At 44.4% G+C, this 24,962-nt stretch overlaps 1 protein-coding gene across 4 annotated transcripts in view; it reads right to left on the bottom strand.

Moving 5' to 3' along the window:
• The window catches only part of clmn (calmin), a 48,937-nt gene extending 24,190 nt beyond the window's left edge, over positions 1-24,747 (bottom strand). For 2 of the 4 annotated variants that reach the window (XM_021573888.2, XM_036954632.1), the window contains exons 1-2: positions 24,631-24,747; positions 23,768-23,870 (exon numbers count right to left, since the gene is read on the bottom strand). In XM_021573888.2, the coding sequence (XP_021429563.2) occupies positions 23,768-23,870; positions 24,631-24,639 (112 nt within the window). In that variant the 5' untranslated portion in view covers positions 24,640-24,747. Of the gene's footprint in view, positions 1-23,767; positions 23,871-24,299; positions 24,610-24,630 lie in introns of those variants that run through there. The other 2 variants (XM_036954634.1, XM_036954633.1) reach the window with 2 other exon arrangements.
• Between the last annotated feature and the right edge of the window lie 215 nt (positions 24,748-24,962).

The raw sequence follows: 24,962 nt of genomic DNA, 5'->3' as shown, positions 1-24,962 counted from the left end.
CCCGCCCTTGACCTGTCTTTTGCCTGCCCCCTGTTTGTAAATAAACATTTGTTATTTCGAACTGTCTGCATCTGGGTCTTATCCTGAGGTCTGATAGACATAGGGAAAAGACAGACAGTCATACTGTGAGTAGTAATTAGACAAAAGGAGAGACAATCAATAATGTCCCAACCTGGTCCCAGATCTGTTTGTGCTCTTGCCTACTCCATTTTCATACCAAACATGATAATTACATAAGGAGTTGACAAGAGAGCAGAAACAGACTGGCAACCAGGCTAATAACGTGCCATATTAAGAAAAAAATTGCCAGCAGCAATGAAATCGTCATCCTTATTCATTCTCGAAATACCATTCGTTTTCATGACAACCTCATTTGCCATGACCAGCCACCAGGAAATTCTCAGTATGGGGTCATCTGCTCGTTCCTCTGGTGTGTGTTTGTTCTAAAATGAGGCATTTACTCACAGATGTAGGAGTTCCTTCACCCCATTCAGCAAAACACAAACAGCTGACTCCAGCTGAGACACAGAAGTACTGCTAGTCCTCATATACAAAGTTTCATCTGGAGTTTGGACACTGTTCTTTGCTGCTATCACTGGGCCCTGAATAGGCCTCACTCTCAGCCTTGGCAATGTGCGCTCTCTCCCTCTCTTTCTCTCTCTCCCTCTTTTTCACAGCTGAGTGCTCAAAGCTGTCACCCAGCCCCAGCCCCAGCCCCTGGCCCAGACCAGAGCAGCTAGGCTCTTTGTGTCTTTATGGTTGCTGGCTGGTTGCTGGCGCTGGAGCGCTGGGAAATGGCCCCCTTATTATAGCGACATGCCCTATACACACACAGACGGACACAATAACAGACACACAGACACACCTACACGTAAACTTAGACACACATAGATACACTCCACACACAATATCAGGCAGAGACATGCAGACACAGAAAAAAAGTGACACACACACAGAAGTAAAAGCAGGCTCCTGCTCTTGCTCTGAGAAAGAGCTTCAGTCAGGAGAAACCCAAGAGATGAACAATGTACTCTCCATGTGTTTCTGTTTGTAGTATCACACTATGCTTATAAGACTATTAGTCATCATAAACTAATGTTTACATTCTATGAGACTGTTCTATTCTATTGTATCCTCTTTGTTCATAGTTTATGAAAATGTTGAGATGCCTCATAAGTCCTCAACTGGCAGCTTCATTAAGTAGTACTCGCAAAACACCAGTCTCAACGTCAACAGCGAAGAGGTGACTCTGGGATGCTGGCCTTCTAGGCAGAGTTGCAAAGAAAAAAAACATATCTCAGACTGGCCAATATAAAGAAAAGATTAAAAGGGGCAAAAGAACACAAATACTGGACAGAGGAACTCTGCCTAGAAGGCCAGCATCCCGGAGTCACCTCTTCACTGTTGACATTGAGACTGGTGTTTTGCGGGTACTATTTAATGAAGCTGCCAGTTGAGGACTTGTGAGGCATCTGTTTCTCAAACTAGACACTCTAGTGTACTTGTCCCCTTGCTCAGTTGTGCACCGGGGCCTCCCCACTCCTATTTCTATTCTGGTTAGAGCCTGTTTGCGCTGTTCTGTGAAGGGAGTAGTACACAGATCTTCAGTTCCTTGGCAATTTCTCGCATGGAATAGCCTTCTTTTCTCAGAACAAGAATAGACTGATGAGTTTCTGAAGAAAGTTATTTGTTTCTGGCCATTTTGAGCCTGTAATCGAACCCACAAATGCTGATGCTCCAGATACTCAACTAGTCTAAAGAAGGCCTGTTTTATTGCTTCTTTAATTAGAACAACAGTTTCCAGCTGTGCTAACATACTTGCAAAAGGGTTTTCTAATGATCAATTTGCCTTTTAAAACGATAAACTTGGATTAGCTAACACAATGTTCTATTGGAACTCAGGAGTGATGGTTGCTGATAATAGGCCTCTGTACGCCTATGTAGAAATTCCATTTAAAAAAATCAGCAACAATTGTCATTTACAACATTAACAATGTCTACACTGTATTTCAGATCAATTTGATGTTATTTTAAATGGTCAAAAAAATTTGCTTTTCTTTCAAAAACAAGGACATCTCTAAGTGACCCCAAACTTTTGAACGGTAGTGTATATGACATGTACACCTCCCCTGTGATGAGAAGAGTCATTTCTGTAGTCAATTAGCCAACGTGAGAAAATGCCCACGTCATGAAAGGCTAGTTAAATAAAACACACCAAAAACGTCTGAAAACCCAACTGCCCACTGGAAATATTAATAACCGTGGCCATCCATAACTGTTGATCTAATTTTCCAGGTACATTATCCAAAACGCTGCACTGGTTTCTCTTAGGAATAACAGAGCCTGGGCCAAATAGAAAGGTGCACGTATCGTCAGATCTGAGGGCTCTACAGAGAGACTTACTATGGCACGCTGCATCCGGACCCACTCGGATACCTCAGTCTGTTGGAGTGTGTGTGCTGCTGTGAATGTCTACCATTGTGCGCTGGTGGTGATTTATAGCATGTGTGTGGCTGTGCGCCTAGAATTCCTAACCAGACCGTTCGTTTATTTTTCCGTCCCCACAAATGTGTGGACAGCACAGTGCTGAATGACGGGAATGACACCTAACGTCTAGGCAATGAGAGACAGGCCTACATGGAAAAGAATGATCCCTACTTTCTCTCTCTCGCTCTCTGTCACAGCGCTGTGTCTGATTCAGATTCCTACGACACAAAAGGTGACACTTCTTGAATACTAACAAGTGCCGCGCCAGAGAGGAGTCCGGGGGAGTGTGGACTCGGCTGGTTGAAACATTGCCTGTTAGGGACAGTCTGGGACAATCTGTCAAAAGGCTTGTATAATCAGGCCCTATTCTCCAGGGAATCTGTCTGCTAGCCCACCAACACGTGTCAACTCCAGATGTCTTCCATTCAATGAAAGCCTCCACCAGTCCACAGGCAAATATGGACACGGCCTTCCAAGAGCCATGTGTTCAGGAGCCCCTGACATTTGAACTCAGGGGTGGAAATAGAGGAATTTACGATTATGTTGTTTCTTCTCCCACGACACCGTACTGTGAAATAACGCTGTAAAGCCAGAGCATGGGTTTAGTAAGTCAGTCAAGTGTTGAGGTCAGGTTCTGTATTGGGTAAAATGCAGGATGCTGAGCCGAAGCTTTTTTTTCCCCTGAAAGAGCAGCGTTAAGAGTCAGCTCTGGTGAGGTGTTTTCTATTATAGACACAGTACAACACAGAAGTTTACATTTCTTGGAAGGCCTTGATGGGGTCTGTCCTTAGAACAGCAGTCACCTGGAAGGTCCCCATTCTAGTATGGTAAGGGGTGGGGGGAGTGTTATTAAAATATTACCTTTATTTGACTGAGAACACATTATTTTCTACAGCAGCAACCTGGGGAATAGTTACAGGGGAGAAGAGAGGGGATGAATGAGCCAATTTGAAGCTGGGGATGATTAGGTGGCCATGATGGTATGGGCCAGATTGGGAATGTATCCGGGACATCGGGGTTAACACCCCCAGAGAGTCCAACTCTAACCTTAATCCATAGACTAGCACTAGTTTAGGTGAACACAATGTTCTCAGTGGTTTTGTTTTGGTTTTCCCTCTCTGTCTCAGAAGGTAAGAGCACAATGAATAGGATACATACTGTATGCATGGATGATGTCACATCCTGAGTAACACAGGTGAATGCAGAGCGGTGTCATTATTTCAGCTCTCTGGCTGCACTGCCATTAAAGATGAGGTCATTCTATGTGTGGAAATAAGGCCAGACTGACTGACATGAGGGATACATCCAAAATGGCACCCTATTCCCTATATAGTGCACTATTTTTCCTCTGTAGAAAGTAGTGCACTATGTAGGGAATAATGTGTCATTTGGAACACTGCCAAGGACCGGTACCTCTTGTCTGACTGGCATGTTGAACACAAGCTTACTGTGAATGTTGACGTGTCAATGTGTACAGTGTGACAAGCAATTCTCTATGCACTCTATCTTCCCTAATCTTATCTAGGCTACTGTTAGTTTCGAAGGCGGACCAAACATTACTACATATTGCTGCTGTTGCCGTTGATACTCATTTCTATTGTTAGGATTGATCGGATTTAACTGAAGCAACACTGTCTGGAGAAGCAGAGAAAATCATATGATTGCAATCTAATAATCCTAAATTATCATATAACGAAATGGGATATAGTAAGTTGTCAACCAGACGTACATATTCTATTCTATAACCCCTTTCCCTCTCTTTTGTCTCAGTGTGGTGGGACTGGTTCTAGACACGATCCCAGACTCGGTGGGAGCAATGGGGCCGCTCTCCTTTACTTGCCATGCAAAGAGTGGGGGAAGCAAGTCTGAGACTCCTCAATCACGTGGTAGAGAAAGCCTTTAACTGGGATGTGAATGATCTGATTAACATTGCAACAGTGTCCCAAACGGCACACTCTTCCATACATAACGCACTACTTTTCACCGGGGCCCGTAGGTCTCTAGTCAAAAGTAGTGCACTATGCAGGAAATAGGGTGCCATTTGGTACGCGGACATAATGTTACTCTTTCATGCTATCGCAGAGAGTTGAACAGAGAAGGGACAACCTTATAGGACTGAACAAATATCATTAGGAGGCAATTAACTGCTTTTGTTGAACACAGATCTGTACATGCTAGATGTGTATAATGACACTGACTCAGATCTGTATATACAAGCTGTGTGCTGATAAAGGCACTTCTTCTAGGCCTTTTAGTTAGTGTCTCTTTGGGGTGTAAAATTCACCTACTGTTCATGTGATTATCCACTCATTTAAAGGAACGAACAGTAGATGTGAGAGCTGAGAGTCGACCAAACTCTGCATCGGCATTCTGGATGTAAACATATCAAAATAATCTGCAGATATTCCGTAGGGAAGGGTGCAAAAACAAGTGTAAGAGACGAAGGCTGGGACTCAATCCGATCGCGCTTTGTCGGCGATGCAGCTTTGTTCCCTCATTCATGGGAAATGCTGCATATGACTGCTAAACTGGGAATGAACTCTAAATGGTGAATTGTCGACAAAATTGCGACCGGATTGAATCCCGGCCTAAGAGAAAAGTATCTGATCCAATACTGACATCCTTTTTCAGCAACATAACTCCCTTCACTGACCATTGGAGTGTGTACAATAGATACACCAACAACAACACCACCACCAACAAAGTACACCACATGACAAACAGTCCCATTCCTCCATCTGAGAGTAATTACCACTAATAAACAAAACAAAGTCTGATTGGGGGCAATTCTGTGGGCAGCTAGCGCCTCTCCAGAGTTCTGCCTCACTACCAGCCAATTAGAGGCTGTGAAGACAAGGAGGGAAAACACGGGGAGGAGGGGGTACAGGAATCTTCCTCCCTGGGTAAACAGAATGTCTCCAGATGCCCTGGGGGGCGTCTCAAACCAAATGGCACCCTATTCCCTATATAGTGCACTGCATATGGACAGAGCCCTATGGGGGGCATAGGGTGAATAGGGTGCCATGTCGGAAGAAGCCATGGTTGACTGCCTGCCTGGCCCCACCTCCTACGCACCTCAGAACACTCGGAAGGAACAGAAAGTGCAGAATCCTTTTGAAAGTAGGCGAGAAAGATGAAATAAATGTGCTGGATAAATCTACAGAAAGAAGGATGAAATTAAATACGCTGGACGGAAGGGTGCTGGGTTCACCCTCCCTCAATTATATCCCTGCTGTTGATTCATGTTGCTTTGCATTAAGATAAGGTCCCCTCTGGGCAAAAACGGCTTGAATCAACCTTGTTTCCACATCATTTCAACAACAAAAATTCAATGTGAAGACGTTGAAACAACATGGAAAACTGATTGGATTTGCAAAAAGTCATCAACATAAAGGGGATTTCGTATTTGCTTTTCACCCAACTTTCACCCTAAATCCAGTGGGACTGTGAAATATTTTGCCGGTTTCAAATGTAAAACCAAAACGATGAAAACGTCTGTGCCCAGTGGGTTGGCTTGGATTCATCACATTACTGCCGTTGCGTTCTGCACTGTGTAGAGTAACAATACAACTGTGCTACACAAAGTGGAGCTCATCTTATGTTAAAATATTAAAACAAGAACTGCCATGATAGGGGATTCCCTAAAGACACTGCTGCTGGTGTCTTACTCTTCACCAAAGGGGTTGTATAACTAGAAGAGTTGCTGGGGTGTATAATATCAATTCTCTTTAGTTCACATTTTAGAGCGCCTTTCCTGGTTCTATATAGGCCTCACCATCCACTGTAACGGTTTTCTTCTATCTCCTCCTCTGATGAAGAGGTAGAACAAGGATCGGACCAAAATGCAGCGTGTAGATTGCGATCCATGTTTTAATGAACAAAACGTAAAACACGAATCAATACAAACACTACAAAATAAAGAACGTGATGAACGTAACGAAAACCTAAACAGCCTATCTGGTGAAAACACATAGACAGGAACAATCACCCCCAAACACACAGTGAAACCCAGGCTACCTAAATATGGTTCCCAATCAGAGACAATGACGAACACCTGCCTCTGACTGAGAACCATATCAGGCTGAACATAGAAATAGACAAACAAGACATGAAACATAGAATGCCCACTCAGATCACACCCTGACCAATCAAAACATAGAAAATACAAAGTAAACTATGGTCAGGGCGTGACAGTACCCCCCCCCCAAGGTGCGGACTCCGGCCGCAAAACCTGAACCTATAGGGGAGGGTCTGGGTGGGCATCTGTCCGCGGTGGCGGCTCTGGCGCTGGACGTGGACCCCACTCCATGACAGTTTTAATCCCCCTCCTAAACGTCCCTAAATAGGTTACCCACCACAATGATAACATGGGACAGAGGGACAGCTCGGGACAGAGGTAACTCGGGACAGATGGGTAGCTCAGCACTGAGAGGAAGCTCAGCACTGAGAAGAAGCTCAGCACTGAGAGGAAGCCCAGGCAGGTAGTAGAAACTACCAGAACCTGGCTGGCTGGCGGTTTCAGCAGATCCTGGTCGACTAGCAGATCTGGGAGAATCTGGTCGACTGGCGGATCTGGGAGAGTCTGGTCGACTGGCGGATCTGGGAGAGTCTGGTCGACTGGCGGATCTGGGAGAGTCTGGTCGACTGGCGGATCTGGGAGAGTCTGGTCGACTGGCGGATCTGGGAGAGTCTGGTCGACTGGCGGATCTGGGAGAGTCTGGTCGACTGGCGGATCTGGGAGAGTCTGGTCGACTGGCGGATCTGGGAGAGTCTGGTCGACTGGCGGATCTGGAAGAGTCTGGTCGACTGGCAGATCTGGAAGAGTCTGGTCGACTGGCAGATCTGGAAGAGTCTGGTCGACTGGCAGATCTGGAAGAGTCTGGTCGACTGGCAGATCTGGAAGAGTCTGGTCGACTGGCAGATCTGGAAGAGTCTGGTCGACTGGCAGATCTGGAAGAGTCTGGTCGACTGGCAGATCTGGAAGAGTCTGGTCGACTGGCAGATCTGGAAGAGTCTGGTCGACTGGCAGATCTGGAAGAGTCTGGTCGACTGGCAGATCTGGAAGAGTCTGGTCGACTGGCAGATCTGGAAGAGTCTGGTCGACTGGCAGATCTGGAAGAGTCTGGTCGACTGACAGATCTGGAAGAGTCTGGTTGACTGACAGCTCTGGCTGCTCCGTGCTGACTGGCTGCTCCATGCTGACTGGCAGCTCTGGCTGCTCCATGCTGACTGGCTGCTCCATGCTGACTGGCAGCTCTGGCTGCTCCATGCTGACTGGCTGCTCTGGCTGCTCCATGCTGACTGGCTGCTCCGGCTGCTCCATGCTGACTGGCTGCTCCGGCTGCTCCATGCTGACTGGCTGCTCCGGCTGCTCCATGCTGACTGACTGCTCCATGCTGACTGGCGGCCCTGGCTGCTCCATGCTGACTGGCGGCCCTGGCTGCTCCATGCTGACTGGCGGCCCTGGCTGCTCCATGCTGACTGGCGGCTCTGGCTGCTCCATGCTAACTGGCAGCTCTGGCGGCTCCTTGCAGACTGGCAGCTCTGGCGGCTCCTTGCAGACTGGCAGCTTTGGCGGCATCCTGCAGAAAGGCAGCTCTGGCGGCTCCTTGCAGACTGGCAGCTCCTTGCAGACTGGCAGCTCCTTGCAGACTGGCAGCTCCATGCAGACTGGCAGCTCCATACAGACTGGCAGCTCCTTACAGACTGGCAGCTCCTTGCAAACTGGCAGCTCCTTGCAAACTGGCAGCTCCTTGCAAACTGGCAGTTCCGAACAGGCGGGAGACTCCGGCAGCGCTGTAGAGGCGGAAAGCTCTGACAGCGCTAAACAGGCGAGAGACTCCGACAACGCTGGAGAGGAGGAGGGCTCCGACAGCGCTGGACAGGCGAGGCGCACTGTAGGCCTGATGCGTGGTGCTGGCACTGGTGGTACTGGGCCGAGGACACGCACAGGAAGCCTGGTGCGGGGAGCTGCTACCGGAGGGCTGGGGTGTGGAGGTGGTACTGGAAAAACCGGACCGTGCAGGCGCACTGGAGCTCTTGAGCACCGAGCCTGCCCAACCTTACCTGGTTGAATGCTCACGGTCGCCCTGCCAGTGCGGCGAGGTGGAATAGCCCGCACTGGGCTATGCAGGCGAACCGGAGACACCGAGCGCAAGGCTGGTGCCATGTAAGCCGGCCCAAGGAGACGCACTGGGGACCAGCTGCGTAGAGCCGGCTTCATGGCATTAGGCTCGACGCTCAATCTAGCCCGGCAGACACGCGGAGCTGGAATATACCGCACCGGGCTATGCACCCGCACTGGAGACACCGTGCGCACCACTGCATAACACGGTGCCTGTCCGGTCTCTCTAGCCCCCCGGTAAGCACAGGGAGTCTGCCCAGGTCTCCTACCTGGCATAGCCATACTCCCTGTTAGCCCCCCCCCAAGAAATTTTTGGGGCTGCCTCTCGGGCTTCCTTCCGCGTCGCCGTGCTGCCTTCTCATACCAGCGCCTCTCTGCTTTCACCGCCTCCATTCTACGGTAACCTTCCTCGCACTGCTCCAGCGAATCCCAGGCGGGCTCCGGCACTCTCCCTGGGTCGGCCGCCCACCTGTCGATCTCCTCCCAAGTAGTATACTCCATACTGTACTCCTCCTTGGGCTGTTCCTGTTGTTTCTTCTCCCGCTGCACCTTAGTGCGGCTACACTCCCCTGGTTTAGCCCAGGGTCCTCTCCCGTCGAGGATTTCCTCCCATGTCCAGAAATCCTTATTGCGCTTCTCCTCGCGCTGCTCCTGCCTGTTGACACGCTGCTTGGTCCTTTTGTGGTGGGTGATTCTGTAACGGTTTTCTTCTATCTCCTCCTCTGATGAAGAGGTAGAACAAGGATCGGACCAAAATGCAGCGTGTAGATTGCGATCCATGTTTTAATGAACAAAACGTAAAACACGAATCAATACAAACACTACAAAATAAAGAACGTGATGAACGTAACGAAAACCTAAACAGCCTATCTGGTGAAAACACATAGACAGGAACAATCACCCCCAAACACACAGTGAAACCCAGGCTACCTAAATATGGTTCCCAATCAGAGACAATGACGAACACCTGCCTCTGACTGAGAACCATATCAGGCTGAACATAGAAATAGACAAACAAGACATGAAACATAGAATGCCCACTCAGATCACACCCTGACCAATCAAAACATAGAAAATACAAAGTAAACTATGGTCAGGGCGTGACAATCCACGTGGAATTTATTCTACATGTTTGGGATTAGCCAATATAAATGCAGCGTATGTATTTTTCTGTAAGAAGATAATGGGATACAAATAACTATTCCCAACAGCGTATGATTACAATAGAAACAGTCCAGTGTCATAATAATTACCTCAGCTCACGCCTTAAAAGGGGGGATCTCAGATTCGAAAAGCAACAAAGCGGTCACTCGAGTCAATGGCTATACAGCATTCATTTAAAAGTCCAAAAATGGATGTACTGTACCAATCCCGGATGGCCCCTTTAGAAGAAAGGGACATGACTCAAAAGGAAGTGTTCATTTGTTGTCTGCACGCCTCCACGGGGGAAAATTAGCGAACAGAAAAAAATAATAACATTTCGATTCTTTCCAAGCGTGACTCAACATGATTTGACAGGTAACCAATAGTTCAGACAGAGGTTTGTGAAATCAATTTCCTTATCTCTCCTTCGAAAAGTGTCACTGTACACATGCATAGGCTACACACAAATACAATCCAGGGATGTGATTTGGCAGGCCAGTTTCTGCATATACTGTGAATTAATGCTGCCTTTGCTTGCATAACTGACTGCCAGGAAATCAACATTTAACCTACTTCATCTGAAGAATAACTACATCTTCTCAATTACAATCACTAATACAGCAAACTAATGAGCAGTAAGTGTGGGATACATTCATTGTGATTCTTGGTGCAGATTCATTGTCACAGAGCCAAGATCAATCAGGTTCTTTTTTGGCCCTATAAACTCAGCCATTCACACCATTATAAAAGGAGAGAGGGGTGTAGTGATTCGATCACCAATTATTAGCTGGGTGAGACAGAGACCTGTGAACCTGAACTATACCTGAACTAAAAAAGTGTGTTCACTCCTTCCTTCACCTTATCTAGTATTTGCTTATGTTTCACAATCACTCTTCATACCAGAAAGGCATGCGTTCTTCCTTGAGGTAGCTGGTCCAACATGGTTGAATAGCTGAAAGCATGGGTCCCACTACTTTTGAAGTACAGACCTGTAGCTTCTTAAACTCCATAGCCCAATAATTAATTCTAAGAGGGAATTGAGGGAATTGCATTTACATGACTAAATATAATCTGTAGTTGAAGGTCATTCCTGACAGGAAAGGAAGGGTCATTTATAATGTGGGTTAAGTGAGTTTGTCGGTGTCTCAAAAGGCACCGTATTCCCCTATGTAGTACACATCTACTAGGGTGCCATTTGGGACACGGCCTCTGTTCAAACCTTACCTAAATGCGAGTGCCGGGGAATCCAACATGGACAATACCGGGAAACCAAAACACTCTCACGGAAGCATTTCCATATGCAAACAATTCCAGAATGTTGTATTCAATCTAAATGTGACTCCCATTTGGGTCCCCCCCAAAAAAATGGTTCTAAATATTGTAGTACCAGGAAAGGGTTCTTTGGCTTGTTGTTACCATAGCGAAACCTTTTTTGGTGCTATATTGAACCCTTTTTTTGAAGGATCTGTAAAGAACCATGCTCATAAGGTTCTAAATTGTATCTGTATGGCACTATAAAGAACCCTTTCCTATGGGTCTATAAAGAAACACCAAACAAGGGTTCCACTATGGATACAACCCTTTTTGGAGCTATGTAGAACCCTTTATGTTTTTTTATAGAACCTATTCTGGTCAGCCATATTATATTGTAAAATTCCGTAGCTGTTATTATTGTGTTAATTGACTAGTTGAATCAGGTGTGGCAGCTCTGGAACAGCTGGGGGTCCCTGAGGAGAGAGCCACTGACTGATTTAGTCAACCGTTCTCAATTGACACAAGCCCATACATGAGTCTTGCACAAGACTTACTACGTAATGGCATACCACAACACATTAGACAAACTGGAATAACACTCTCACTCAGCTCTGTTTCACAATAAGAGCTGTGCGCAAACCATTTGAATTATCACAAATAGAGCAAAAAATGATTTTGTGAACTGTAAAGGACCATTGAAGAGCTCAAAGGGTACTTTGAGTCATTATGGTCCCACATAGAACCATCGCCCTTCACAAAGAACCCTTGAGGAACCCACATTTTTGGTGTGTAATTTGTTTGAAGTGCAGGTAGGTTCCTTTCACAGAGATCAGGGTTAAAAGTGTGGGCTCTACCTCTCCGAAAGACTTCCAAGGAGAACAGAGGCAGAAAGACACGTAAATGGCAACAATGCGCTGATTGATTCGTCAAATCACAGAGGTCTTTTTTTGACAGTGGCATTATCTTGAAGAACAAGATGATTGTTCCCAAAGACGATTGAGTTAAAGTAAATGTTAGCCACACCGGCAATTTAATAGCTTGAGATGATAAAGAAAATAAGTGCTGATGTCACAGGCTGCATCTTCCTCGTTCCAAACAGACTAAATATATAAACAAGATAAGTACAGTCACAAAGATACAAAAGACAAGCATCCACTAAACTAGACCAAAAAGATACAAATCTAGTCCACATTTTGAACAAAAACCAACGTGGCCTATGCTTATTGTATGCACTGTGCTGTTTGCTCGTATACAGATCAGTTAGTTAGGGTGAATTTGGTTACAAATGTTAAATATATACAGTACCAGTCAAAAGTTTGGACACACTTACTCATTCAAGGGTTTTTCCTTATTTAGACTATTTTCTACATTGTAGACTAACTATGAAATAACACATATGGAATCATGTAGTAACCAAAAAATTGTGAAACAAATCCAAATGTATTTTATATTTGAGATTCTTCAAAGTAGCCACCCTTTGCCATGATGACAGCTTTGCACATTCTTGGCATTATCTCAACCAGCTTCATGAGGTAGTCACCTGGAATGCATTTCAATTAACGGGTGTGCTTTCTTAAAAGTTCATTTGTGGAAATGCTTTCCTTCTTAATGCGCTTGAGCCAATCAGTTGTGTTGTGACAAGGTAGGGGTGCTATACAGAAGATAGCCCTATTTGGTAAAATAGTCCATATTATGTCAAGAACAGCTCAAATGAGTAGAGAAACAGCAGTCCATCATTACTTTAACACATGAAGGTCAGTCAGTGACGTACTGGGCCGTACACACTATCCTCTGTAGCGCCTTGCGGTCGGATGCCAAGCAGTTGCCATACCAGGCGGTGATGCAGCCAGTCAAGATGCTCTCACTGGTGCAGCTGTACAACTTTTTGAGGATCTGAGGGCCCATGCTAAATCTTTGCCTCATCAGTAATTATGTAGTAATGACATTCATGTAACCTACATGAAAAGTGAAGTTCAAATCATGAATAACTTAGAGGGATCCGGTGGAAGGAGTCAACTTTGGTAAAAAAAAATATTTGTTTTGTCTTCCCAAATATAGTGCACTATAGATCAGTAATGTTTTAAAAGTGAAGTTCAAATCAGATCATATGCAAGGAGAGCATAACTTGGTGAAAAGAAGAAGGAAGGAAAAAGAGCCTTCGTGTGTTTGTTTTTCATACCTACTCACTAGCTAGGTTTCCATGCAATTAGTGACAGACTTTCATGCGAATATAAAAATAAAAAAAATCGGCATAAAAACAATATGCGCATTTTCCCATCAGAGATGTGTTTCCATCCAATTGAATAGTTTGGGATAAAAGACTGTGTGATGACGTAGTGTACATAAAAAATCAAATGGAATGGTTAAACCACCCTCCCAAATTACAAATACAAGTGAAATGGGTTTCCATCGCATTTTCAACTCGCATTTTCAACTGTAGCCAACAGCTCACAGATACAGTGCGGGTATAGCCTACATGATGAGATTCTTTGTCGCGTCTACTCCCGCTCCTCCCCTCCGGCGTTCGAAGTCGCTGGTTTACTAACCACCGATCCTGGGAACCATCATTACTTGAACCTGGCATTTATCATTACACGCACCTGCGCTTCATCATTAGGCACACCTGGACTCTATTACCTCACTCATTACCACCCCTTTATCTGGCACTCCCTTAGGTTCTTTCCCCAGGCAGTATTGTTTCTGTTGTTCATGTCTAGACGCTACTCCTACATTGTATCGGTCCATGTTACTTGTTATATTAATTAAACTTACCACCTGCGACTGCTTCTCGACTCCCAGCGTCTATGTTACATTATTATAGACAAAAGAGCGATATTTTTTTTATTTGTCAAACGGCAGACAAGCATCAATGATCATGCCACCAGAATAAGACCCTCAATATTTATTGCAAAGGGAGCATCGAGCTCATCACCTGGCACTTTCACCACCCTGTGAAGTTCATCATAAATTACTGAATCGGCACCCTAATAAATTGCAAGCTTTCTTCACGAGTCGTAGTGGGAGGACCACACAACATGCGTAAAAGCATTTCCATGGACATTTCTTGAATAATACATTTTACTGACACAAAAAGATCCCATCTTGTCTAGCGTATTTAGTTCTGTCGACATTTGAAAGTTTCCCGACAAATGTTCTGTTTCCATCCGTCCTGTCATCACATTTTCTTCCCCACATGTACTTTAATCGCATAAAAAGGCTGGATAGAAACCTGGTTACTGATTACCTTCCCCTGACAGCTACAGGTCAACCTGAGAACAACAATCATTGCTTTTTAATAAAAACAGAGCTGTAGGCAGAGAGAGCACGGCCCTGATTTGTCATCATCACTGCAATCCATGAGAGTTACTTATTCAAAGTTCTGTTGGACCGTTTCTTTCTTCAGCCCATTGGTAGAAACACCTGCATCTAATAAAACTGGCACTTATACAGACCTCAGACAAAGAGTAAACTCACCCCGTGTACGTCACTCTCTCTCTCCGCAGGTTTATTTCACAATATAACCGTTGACCTTTTAAAATGCGCCATGGTATTTTTAGAGTGGAAAATGGGCCTCCTACAAAAGGAGTGCTTTTTGAAGCATAAACCGTAACTTTAGACGTATCATCACTCAAGATGAAATAAGAACAGTTGACTTGGACCGACCATCATCCTGGAACTGTTGGTCTGGCCCTAGCAATATCTCTGCCCATTAGAAAACCACCGCTATGAGGACAGTGTTGCCCACATTATACTTGCTTCTTCAAAGATACGGACACCATTCAGTTGAGTTTATTCACTATTCAGTTCACAATAACATTGTTCCCCGTCTTGCATGTCAACTGAGACTTTGCAATAGTGATGCAATCGTCCATATTTGATACACTCCACATTCACTGTCTGGCTGCTACAGTGACAGTATGCTACTGAACCTCTGTACTACACACACATGCGCTAGGGCCGGGACGATAACAGTATTGCAATATCTTTTCCATGGCATAAATGAAAACACGAAGCAGATCTAACTCTTGGGCCCTTTAAAACACCTTCTGTATGTAAAATATTGTGTGCTATAGTTGGAAAATGAATCAATGTGAATTCGCTTCGCGTTTTGTTTCCTTGCCACGATACTAACGAGTATCGCGATACTGGTATCAACCCAGCCCTAGATGCGCACACACACACACACACACACATTACACACACACGCTTAGTACATGTCAGCAACAGCATGCTCCTGTATCCAAATATGACAGGGTTAACACGGCTTACATAATAGCTCGGCTGCGCAGGCTTCTAGCTCTCAGCTGCATATTTTTCAACACACTACACACACTTGGTACATGTCAGGGAAGTCAGCCCCTCATGCATGCTACTCAGAGAAAGTGGTAAATAGACTAAATATAGACGTCAGAACTCAGGAGTCCACTGCTGTACATCTACGGCCTCCCGGAACCTCGCTACATCAGTGATGCTCTGGAAAACCGTGCAGCGAGGCAATCCTCGAATAACGAGCAGGTGGAGGAGGAGCAGGGGAGGATGAAAGTGGTTCTTTCTTCTGTGCTTACAAGAACTGCATTGTAAGAGAGAGAGACAGAGAGTGCACATGACCTTCATTCTGATTTTCTTTTACCCACCGCGGATCCCACGGTTTTACATAGAGGCTCAGAGTGGATGGGAGCGACAGAGAGAGAAAAGGAGAGAAAGAGATGATGAGGAGGCGAAGGCAGCAGCAGAACTGTCCAAGCAAATGAATACTGCATGATAATGTCTGAATACTGTATGAACTTAACTCTGTACAGGCAGACAGGATAGGCTGCAATAATACAGAGCAATATCAAAATCCTCTGCACTAGAGGTCGACCGATTAATCGGAATGGCCGATTAATTAGGGCCGATTTCAAGTTTTCATAACAATTGGATATCGATATTTTTGGACACCGATTTGGCTGATTTAAAAATATATATATGTTTTTTACACCTTTATTTAACTAGGCAAGTCAGTTAAGAACACATTCTTATTGTCAATGACGGCCTAGGAAGGCAGAACGACAGATTTTTACCTTGTCAGCTCGAGGATTCAATCTTGCAACCTTACGGTTAACTAGTCCAACGCCCTAACCACCTGCCTCTCATTGCACTCCACGAGGAGCCTGCCTGTTACGCGCATGCAGTAAGAAGCCAAGGTAAGTTGCTAGCTAGCATTAAACTTATCTTATAAAAAACAATCAATCAATCAATCATAATCACTAGTTAACTACACATGGTTGATGATATTACTAGTTTATCTATCTAGTTTATGTTGCATATAATCGATGCGGTGCACATTTGCAACTGTCGTTGCTCCAACGTGTACCTAACCATAAACATCAATGCCTTTCTTAAAATCAATACACAAGTATATACTTTTAAACCTGCATATTTAGTTAATATTGCCTGCTAACATGAATTTCTTTGTGTCACTTCTCTTGCAACAGAGTCAGGGTATATGCAGCAGTTTGGGCCGCCTGGCTCGTGGCGAACTGTGTGAAGACTATTTCTTCCTAACAAAGACAGCAAATATGGGATGATTTAACAAAAGCGCATTTGCGAAAAAAGCACAATCGTTGCATGACTGTCCCTAACCATAAACATCAATGCCTTTCTTAAAATCAATACACAGAAGTATATATTTTTAAACTGCATATTTAGCTAAAAGAAATCCAGGTTAGCAGGCAATATTAACCAGGTGAAATTGTGTCACTTCTCTTGCGTTCATTGCACGCAGAGTCAGGGTATATGCAACAGTTTGGGCAGCCTGGCTCGTTGCGAACTAATTTGCCTGAAATTTACGTAATTATGGCATAACATTGAAGGTTGTGCAATGTAACAGGAATATTTAGACGTATGGATGCCACCTGTTAGATAAAATACGTAACGGTTCCATATTTCACTGAAAGTATAAACGTCTTGTTTTTGAGATGATAGTTTCCGGATTCGGCCATATTAATGACCTAAGGCTCGTATTTCTGTGTTATAACTAAGTCTATGATTTGATAGAGCAGTCTGGCTGAGCGGTGGTAGGCAGCAGCAGGCTCGTAAGCATTCATTCAAACAGCAATTTTGTGCGTTTTGACAGAAGCTCTTCGCAATGCTTCAAGCATTGAGCTGTTTATGACTTCAAGCCTATCAACTCCCGAGATTAGGCTGGTGTAACCGATGTGAAATGGCTAGCAAAGTTAGCGGGGTGCGCACTAATAGCGTTTCAAACGTCACTCGCTCTGAGACTTGGAGTAGTTGTTCCCCTTGCTCTGCATGGGTAACGCTGCTTCAAGGGTGGCTGTTGTCGATGTGTTCCTGGTTCGAGCCCAGGTAGGAGCAAGGAGAGGGACAGAAGCTATATTGTTACACTGGCAATACTAAAGTGCCTATAAGAACATCCAATAGTCAAAGGTATATGAAATACAAATCGTACAGAGAGAAACAGTCCTATAATTCCTATAATAACTACAACCTAAAACTTCTTACCTGGGAATATTGAAGACTCATGTTAAAAGGAACCACCAGCTTTCATATGTTCTCATGTTCTGAGCGAGGAACTTAAACGTTAGCATTCTTACATGGCACATATTGCACTTTTACTTTCTTCTACAACACTTTGTTTTTGCATTATTTAAACCAAATTGAACAGGTTTCATTATTCATTTGAGGCTAAATTGATTTTATTGATGTATTATATTAAGTTAAAATAAGTGTTCATTCAGTATTATTGTAATTGTAATTATTACAAATAAATTAAATAAGAAATTGTCCGATTAATCGCAATCTGCTTTTTTTGGTGCTCCAATAATCAGTATCGGTATTGAAAAATCATAATCGGTCGACCTCTACTATGCACTGATTTAATCTGAGTTGGTTCCCTTTTTACATTGCAATATAATGGCTCTGTCCAAGAGAAAACCAAGCTGAAGGTCAGTGATGGTCATGCACACAACATACGGAAACCAAATGATACCCTATTCCATAGATGGTGCACTACTTTCAACCCGAGCCGTATGGGCCCCGGTCAAAAGTAGTGCATTATATAGTGTATAGGGTTCCATTTGGAACACAACAAATAATGTAAGGTTGTACTGCTGTTAGGTTATCCAAACACTGCGATGGATGGCGTGCATTGATAGTGATTACTCAGTGCGTTTCGTGTGTCTCACCAACGATTTCAGTATAGTTGAATAAACATGGGGGGCTTCAGGGGGAGAATCAAAGGGACACTGAATTTGTTCTGAATCAAGAGGACATCTGAGCTCGTTTACTTGCCTTGCCTGAGTACCAACACAGAATTTAGGAGGAACACAAATGATAATAAGCCAGGGGGTGAGTGAAAGAGAAGAGACCATTGTCCTTTAGCCTCCACCCCCATCTCTCTCTCTATACCCTACCCTCCTCAAACTCATACCAGAATGTGAGGGAAGCAGCACTGTGTGTGCTCAGCCTTTCCCCCTTAGTCACTCTGTGTTGAATAAGTATTGAGATGTGGGGGACTCGACTGGCCTGGTGAGCGTTCAAGAACATCACATTCAAACAAGTGTGAGTGTTTGAGGCAGTTCCTCGCCCCACACATCGTATGAAAATCTGTTCTGTCACTGGGCTTTAGAAGAAAAGCCTTCTCTCGCTCTCTCTCTCTCTCCGAGTAGAAAGTCAAGTCCACCGCAGCAGGGACTGCAGACTTTCACTCTGGCTCAGCGGCTCTAGCTTGTTTGAGTGTTTTGTGAGGTACTGTATGGCATCGGCAGAAGGCTCCGTTCAGTGGAAGACTGTCATAAACTATTTCAACAGATGTCCAGTCCCTAAAGGTAGAGTGTACACACTGCTGTTGCCGGCGGGTCTCTCTACTTAGCAGCAGGTGTGTCCACGTACACAAAACAGACACACACATGCACTCCTGAGCCGTGCTAGTGACAACATGTCCGATATTGATTAACTCTTTTATGCATCATTTATTCTTGCTGAGCTCAGAGACACATCCCCCACACCATCCACTGTCTGCATCCCAAATGGCACCCTATTCCCTATATACTGTAGGCAGTTGAGATGTTTCAATAGTCATTCTTCTCTGTAAACTAGTGATGAGTGGAGTGTTTCAAATGAAAGATGCTTCAGGTCAGTACAGAGAACTACCCACCAGCTCAGAAAGAGGTCCATTGAGCATCTCAATGAGCTGGGAGCCTCTCAGTGTCAAATCAAATCACAGGGTCAAATCAAATCAAATTGTTTTTGTCACATACTTCGTAAACAGGTGTAGAATGACAGTGAAATGCTTACTAATGGGCCCTTACCAACAATGCAGAGAGAAAGAAAAAAAGAAATACCAGAAAAGTAAAATAATAATAAATAATGAATCTAAAAACATAATAATAAAAGTAATAATAAATACACAATGAGTAATGATAACTTGGCTATATGAGGTCATTGAGGTAGATACAGTTGACGTCGGGAAGTTTACATACACCTTGGCCAAACGCATATAAACTCAGTTTTTCACAATTCCTGACATTGTGGCTGTTTGCTATGCACAGTAGTACTACTGCATGTACATTTGAAGTCGGAAGCTTACATACACCATTGCCAAATACATTTAAACTCAGTTTTTCACAATTCCTGACATTTAATCCTAGTTCAAATTCCCTGTCTTAGGTCAGTTAGGATCACCACTTTATTTTAAGAATGTGAAATGTCAGAATAATAGTAGAGAGAATGATTTATTTCAGCTTTTATTTCTTTCATCACATTCCCAGTGGGTCAGAAGTTTGCATACACTACATTAGTATTTGGTAGCATTGCCATTAAATGGTTTAACTTAGGTCAAGCATTTCAGGTAGCCTTCCAGAAGCTTCACACTACAATTTTGGTGAATTTTGGCCCATTCCTCATGACAGAGCTGGTGTAACTGGGTCAGGTTTGTAGGCCTCCTTGCTCGCACACACTTTTTCAGTTGTGCCCATAAATGTTCTATAGGACTGAGGTCAGGGCTTGTGATGGCCACTCCAATACCTTGGCTTTGTTGTCCTTAAGCCATTTTGCCACAACTTTGGAAGTATGCTTGGGGTCATTGTCCATTTGGAAGACCCATTTGCGACCAAGCTTTAACTTCCTGAATGATGTCTTGACATGTTGCTTCAATATATCCACATAATTTCCCTTTCTCATGATGCCATCTACTTTGTAAAGTGCACCAGTCCCTCCTGCAGCAAAGCACCCCCACGACATGAGACTGACACCACTGTGCTTCACGGTTGAGATTGTGTTCTTCGGCTTGCAAGCCTCCCCAAACATAACAATGGTTATTATGGCCAAACAGTTATATTTTTGTTTCATCAGACCAGAGGACATTTCTCCAAAAAGTATGATCTTTGTCCCCATGTGCAGTTGCAAATCGTAGTCTGGCTTTTTGATGGCGGTTTTGGAGCAGTGGCTTCTTCCTTGCTGAGAGCCGTTCAGGTTATGTCGATATAGGACTCGTTTTACTGTGGATATGGATACTTATGTACCTGTTTCCTCCAGCATCTTCACAGGGGCCTTTGCTGTTGTTCTGGGATTGATTTGCACTTTTCGCACCAAAGTACATTCATCTCTAGGAGACAGAACGCGTCTCCTTCCTGAGCGGTATGATGGCTGCGTGGTCCCATGGTGTTTATACTTGCGTACTATTGTTTGTACAGATGAACGTAGTACCCTCAGGTGTTTGGAAATTGCTCCCAAGGATGAACCAGACTTGGGGAGATCTACAATTCTTTTTCTGAGGTCTTTTTCCAATTGACTCAAATGATGTCAATTAGCCTATCAGAAGCTTCTAAAGCCATGACATCATTTTCTGGAATTTTCCAAGCTGTTTAAAGGCACATTCAACTTAGTGTGTGTAAACTTCTGACCCACTGGAATTGTGATACAGTGAGTTATAAGTGAAATAATCGGTCTGTAAACAATTGTTGGAAAAATTACTTGTGTCATGCACAAAGTAGATGTCCTAACCAACTTGCCAAAACTATAGTTTGTTAACAAGAAATGTGTGTAGTGGTTGAAAAACGAGTTTTAATGACACCAACCTAAGTGTATGTAAACTTCTGACTTTAAATGTATGTACATATAACTAGGAATAAAGGGACAGATAATGAACAGTAGGAGCAGCGTATGTGATGAATCAATAAAGTGACTTGGCTGGCCGGAGTCTTTGACAATTGTTAGTCTTTGACAACACTGCCTGGTATAGAGGTTCTGGATGGCAGGGACCTTGGCCCCAGTGATGTACTGGGCCATACGCACCACCCTCTGTAGCGCCTTGCTGTGAAGCAGACAGTTAAGATGTTCTCAATGGTGCAGCTGTAGAACTTTTTGAGCCCATGCCAAATCTTTTCAGTCTCCTGAGGGGGAAGAGGCGTGTCGTGTCCTCTTCATGACTGTGTTGGTGTGTGTGGACCATGGTAGATCCTTAGTGAGTTAGTTAGTGAGTGAGTGAGTGAGTGAGTGAGTGAGTGAGTGAGTGAGTGAGTGAGTGAGTGAGTGAGTGAGTGAGTGAGTGAGTGAGTGTGGGTGGGTGGGTTTGTGTGTATGTGCTGTGTGGGAACGTACAGTTCTGAGATTTCAGCGCTCTAATGCAGAGACAGAAAGAGAGGGGGGACATTGCTCTTTTCTCTGATGGGTGAGAGAGTATTAGTTATGTAAGGCCCTTCAGAGCATTGTTTTAATGCACTGGGTTCTCCTCCGTATGTTTTCTTCCAACCACAAAGCCTCCAGGGCCAGCTAGTCATCAGATGGAAGTGTCAAACCAGTTGGTGTTATGAGAGGGAAGGAGAGAGGGAGGGAGAGAGAAAGTGGGGAAGATAAAACGACAGAGAGCTGGGGGGAGCAACCCCAGATGCTTGACAGAGCAGATCAGGAACAGGCACCTCTCCCCGTGTACCATTTCACACTTCAAATGTCAAGAGCATGTCTTAGGTTCTTCTTCATGGATATGCATAGGCCTATAATGTGTGCATTACACACACACACACAAACAATCCAACACGTCTTACATATCTTATGCATTATCAGACCGTTTTACATTTATTTCATTGCACTTCTAGGTGAACTACAGAGATAGACATAACGTTTGTTGTAGTGGATGGCTCAATCTGGCTACAGTGAAAAGCATTTGGCAGGCTATAGCAGCCACAAAGTGTGTTTGAAGGCTCATATGTCCGTCTGGAGAAATGTGTGTGCGTGTGTGTGTGTGTGTGTGTGTGTGTGTGTGTCCCCATTGCGGAGGCCTCAGTTAATGTGTGATCCGTCCTCTTGAGACTGAGACAAAGCTCTCATTCTCAACACTCATTAAATACATTTTTTCCACTTTGCTGCCCAATTCTTGTTTATTCACTGCGCATAGCCTAGTCATTACAGACTATGCTACCGTAGGGCAGGCTATAGGCTACCGACTCAGACTGACACCACAGGGAAACTGTCAGAAACAACAGGGCGAAGAGAAGTAACAATGTCACATGCAACAATGTGAGCAAGACAAAGGAGCTGATCATGGACGACAGGAAAAGGAGGGCTGAACACACCCCCATTCACATCGACGGGGCTGTAGTTCCTTGGTGTCCACATCACCAACAAACTATCATGGTCCAAACACAGTCCTGAAGAGGGCACAACAACACCTTTTCCCCCTCAGCAGACTGAAAAGATTTGGCATGGGTCCCCAGATCCTCAAAAAGTTCTACAGCTGCACCATCGAGAGCATCCTGACCGGTTGCATCACCGCCTGGTATGACAACTGCTCGGCATCAGACCGTAAGGCGCTACAGAGGGTAGTGCGTACGGCCCAGTTCATCACTGGGGCCAAGCTTCCTGCCATCCAGGACCTATATACTAGGCGGTGTCAGAGGAAGGACTAAAAAATTGTCAAAGACTCCAGTCACCCAAGTCATAGACTGTTCTCTCTGTTACCGCAAGATAAGTGGTACCGGAGCGCCAAGTCTAGGTCCACTTTGCCCCTACCTACATGTACAAATTAACTCGACTAAACTGTACCCCCGCACATTGATTCGGTACCACCTGTATATAGCCTCGGTATTGTTATTTTTTGTGTTACTTTTTATTTCATTTTTTACTTTATTTTATTTAGTAAATATTTTCTTAACTCTATTTCTTGAACTGCATAGTGGTTAATTAAGGTCTTGTAAGTAAGCATTTCAAGGTAATGTCTACACCTGTTGTATTCAGCGCATGTGACAAAAACAATTTGATTTGACGTGCAACTTTGTAGCTCTATAAGTTTTACAGACACGCAGCTGTGAATTAGCAATCAAATATTGTCTGCCCCCTCATTGAAAGTGTATTGTCTGCTATAAAATAAAACATGGTCTCCCTGTCTTTGAGGTTTCTAGTGGTGCATAGCCGTCTTCAGTTTATCACCATTGTCACGTTTTCTCCCTTTCATTTTCAGATTCCTGCACGTCGCGAACTGATTTTATGAAATTAGATGAGAGATATGAGATCAACAATAGCCGCGGACGGAGTGTGGTAAAATACAAACCCCAAAAAGTTCAAACTTCAGCCGTCTGTGCATGGCACCGGTAGAATGTTTACAAACCATTTTTTACAACCATGAAAGGTATTCGGATGAGGTTGACTTACTATGGGTCCCCCGATTCAATCTAATCAACCAATGCAAAGCTTTAACATAAAGCCTAATGAACGCAGTGGTTCCATTCTATTTCACATGGTAGCCACCGTTGCCCCACATACCTTGAAGATTCTGCACTCGGATGTCGCTGATCTGTCCGATAAATTCCTCCCGTTCGAACCAGTCCTTATACTCCCACTCGTGTCCAGCCATCAGGACGGTACCCTGGGGAAAGTTGCAGACTGGACTTCGATATATATATATAAACAAAACAGACTAAGCTACATCCAGTCCCGTGTGATCTGGAGGCGATTGAGATGGCAACCCTATTTATCCCCCTTCGTTCTACCCTTGTCTAGCTGGCTATTGTGGTGGTCGCCGGACGCTGAGCCACGAGTGGGGTAGGCTATAGCATAGAGAAGGTCTAATCTACTCTAATGCTATTCCGTAGATACGGTTTCTGGCGAAGGATCATTGTTTTCGTTGAGTTTCCCCCTGGTGACGTAGAAAGCAACCACATAGCACTACGGCGCAAAGCGAGGACGCGGAAAATGGCACAGATGACCAAACTACAAGGAAAGAGGAAGGGAATTATTAACAGCACCTGGATAATATTTTCGAGGTGGGCTGTTGTATCTTACAGTATATACCCACCATCCCGCCACTGTAGAGTCGAGGAAAGGAGAGCCAGTCTCAGCTCAGAAAGAGAGAGAGAAAATGACTGACATGGTTCTCAGAATGGCTATGAATAGGACCATAGATAGACCGTTTCCGCTATAAACATAATTGCATTATGTTAGAATTACACGGCGCGTTAGTATGATTCCCTGCCCGAGATAATAATAAACATTTTCTTCTGCCGGTAGACTACGTTTATGTTACAAAAAAACTGATGGACCACAACGCTACAGTTATATAGCGCATCAGCACTAAACGAGCATGGGCGCCACCCGTATGGTACTGCATTATATCCTGTACTCAATACCTCTCTCATTCAAACAACTACTTCTCATTTTCATTTCACTCGCCATCAAGGAAAATGTAAAGTAGAACCTGCTATTCACACATCAACATTTGTCAAGAGGAGAGAGAGAGAGTTCCAGGGGGCACTATAAAGGAGATGTCCAACAGGTGTAAGGAATGTTGGCCAATTAAGTAGCCCTTGAGCCTACTACTGTAGCCCATACAAACTAGTACAGGAACAAATGTAGGCCTACTGTAGCCTATGTCGGTGGCTTGCAAGTGCAATACATTACAGGACTACTGACTGTACCACTGTTGGTTTAATCTGCATGCCCCCTTTGATCAAGCTATGAG

This window comes from Oncorhynchus mykiss, chromosome 19, assembly GCF_013265735.2.
Source record: "Oncorhynchus mykiss isolate Arlee chromosome 19, USDA_OmykA_1.1, whole genome shotgun sequence".
NCBI lineage: Eukaryota > Metazoa > Chordata > Actinopteri > Salmoniformes > Salmonidae > Oncorhynchus > Oncorhynchus mykiss.
Note: the sequence above shows the minus strand (reverse complement) of the source record. Positions and strands in the feature narration are given on the sequence as shown.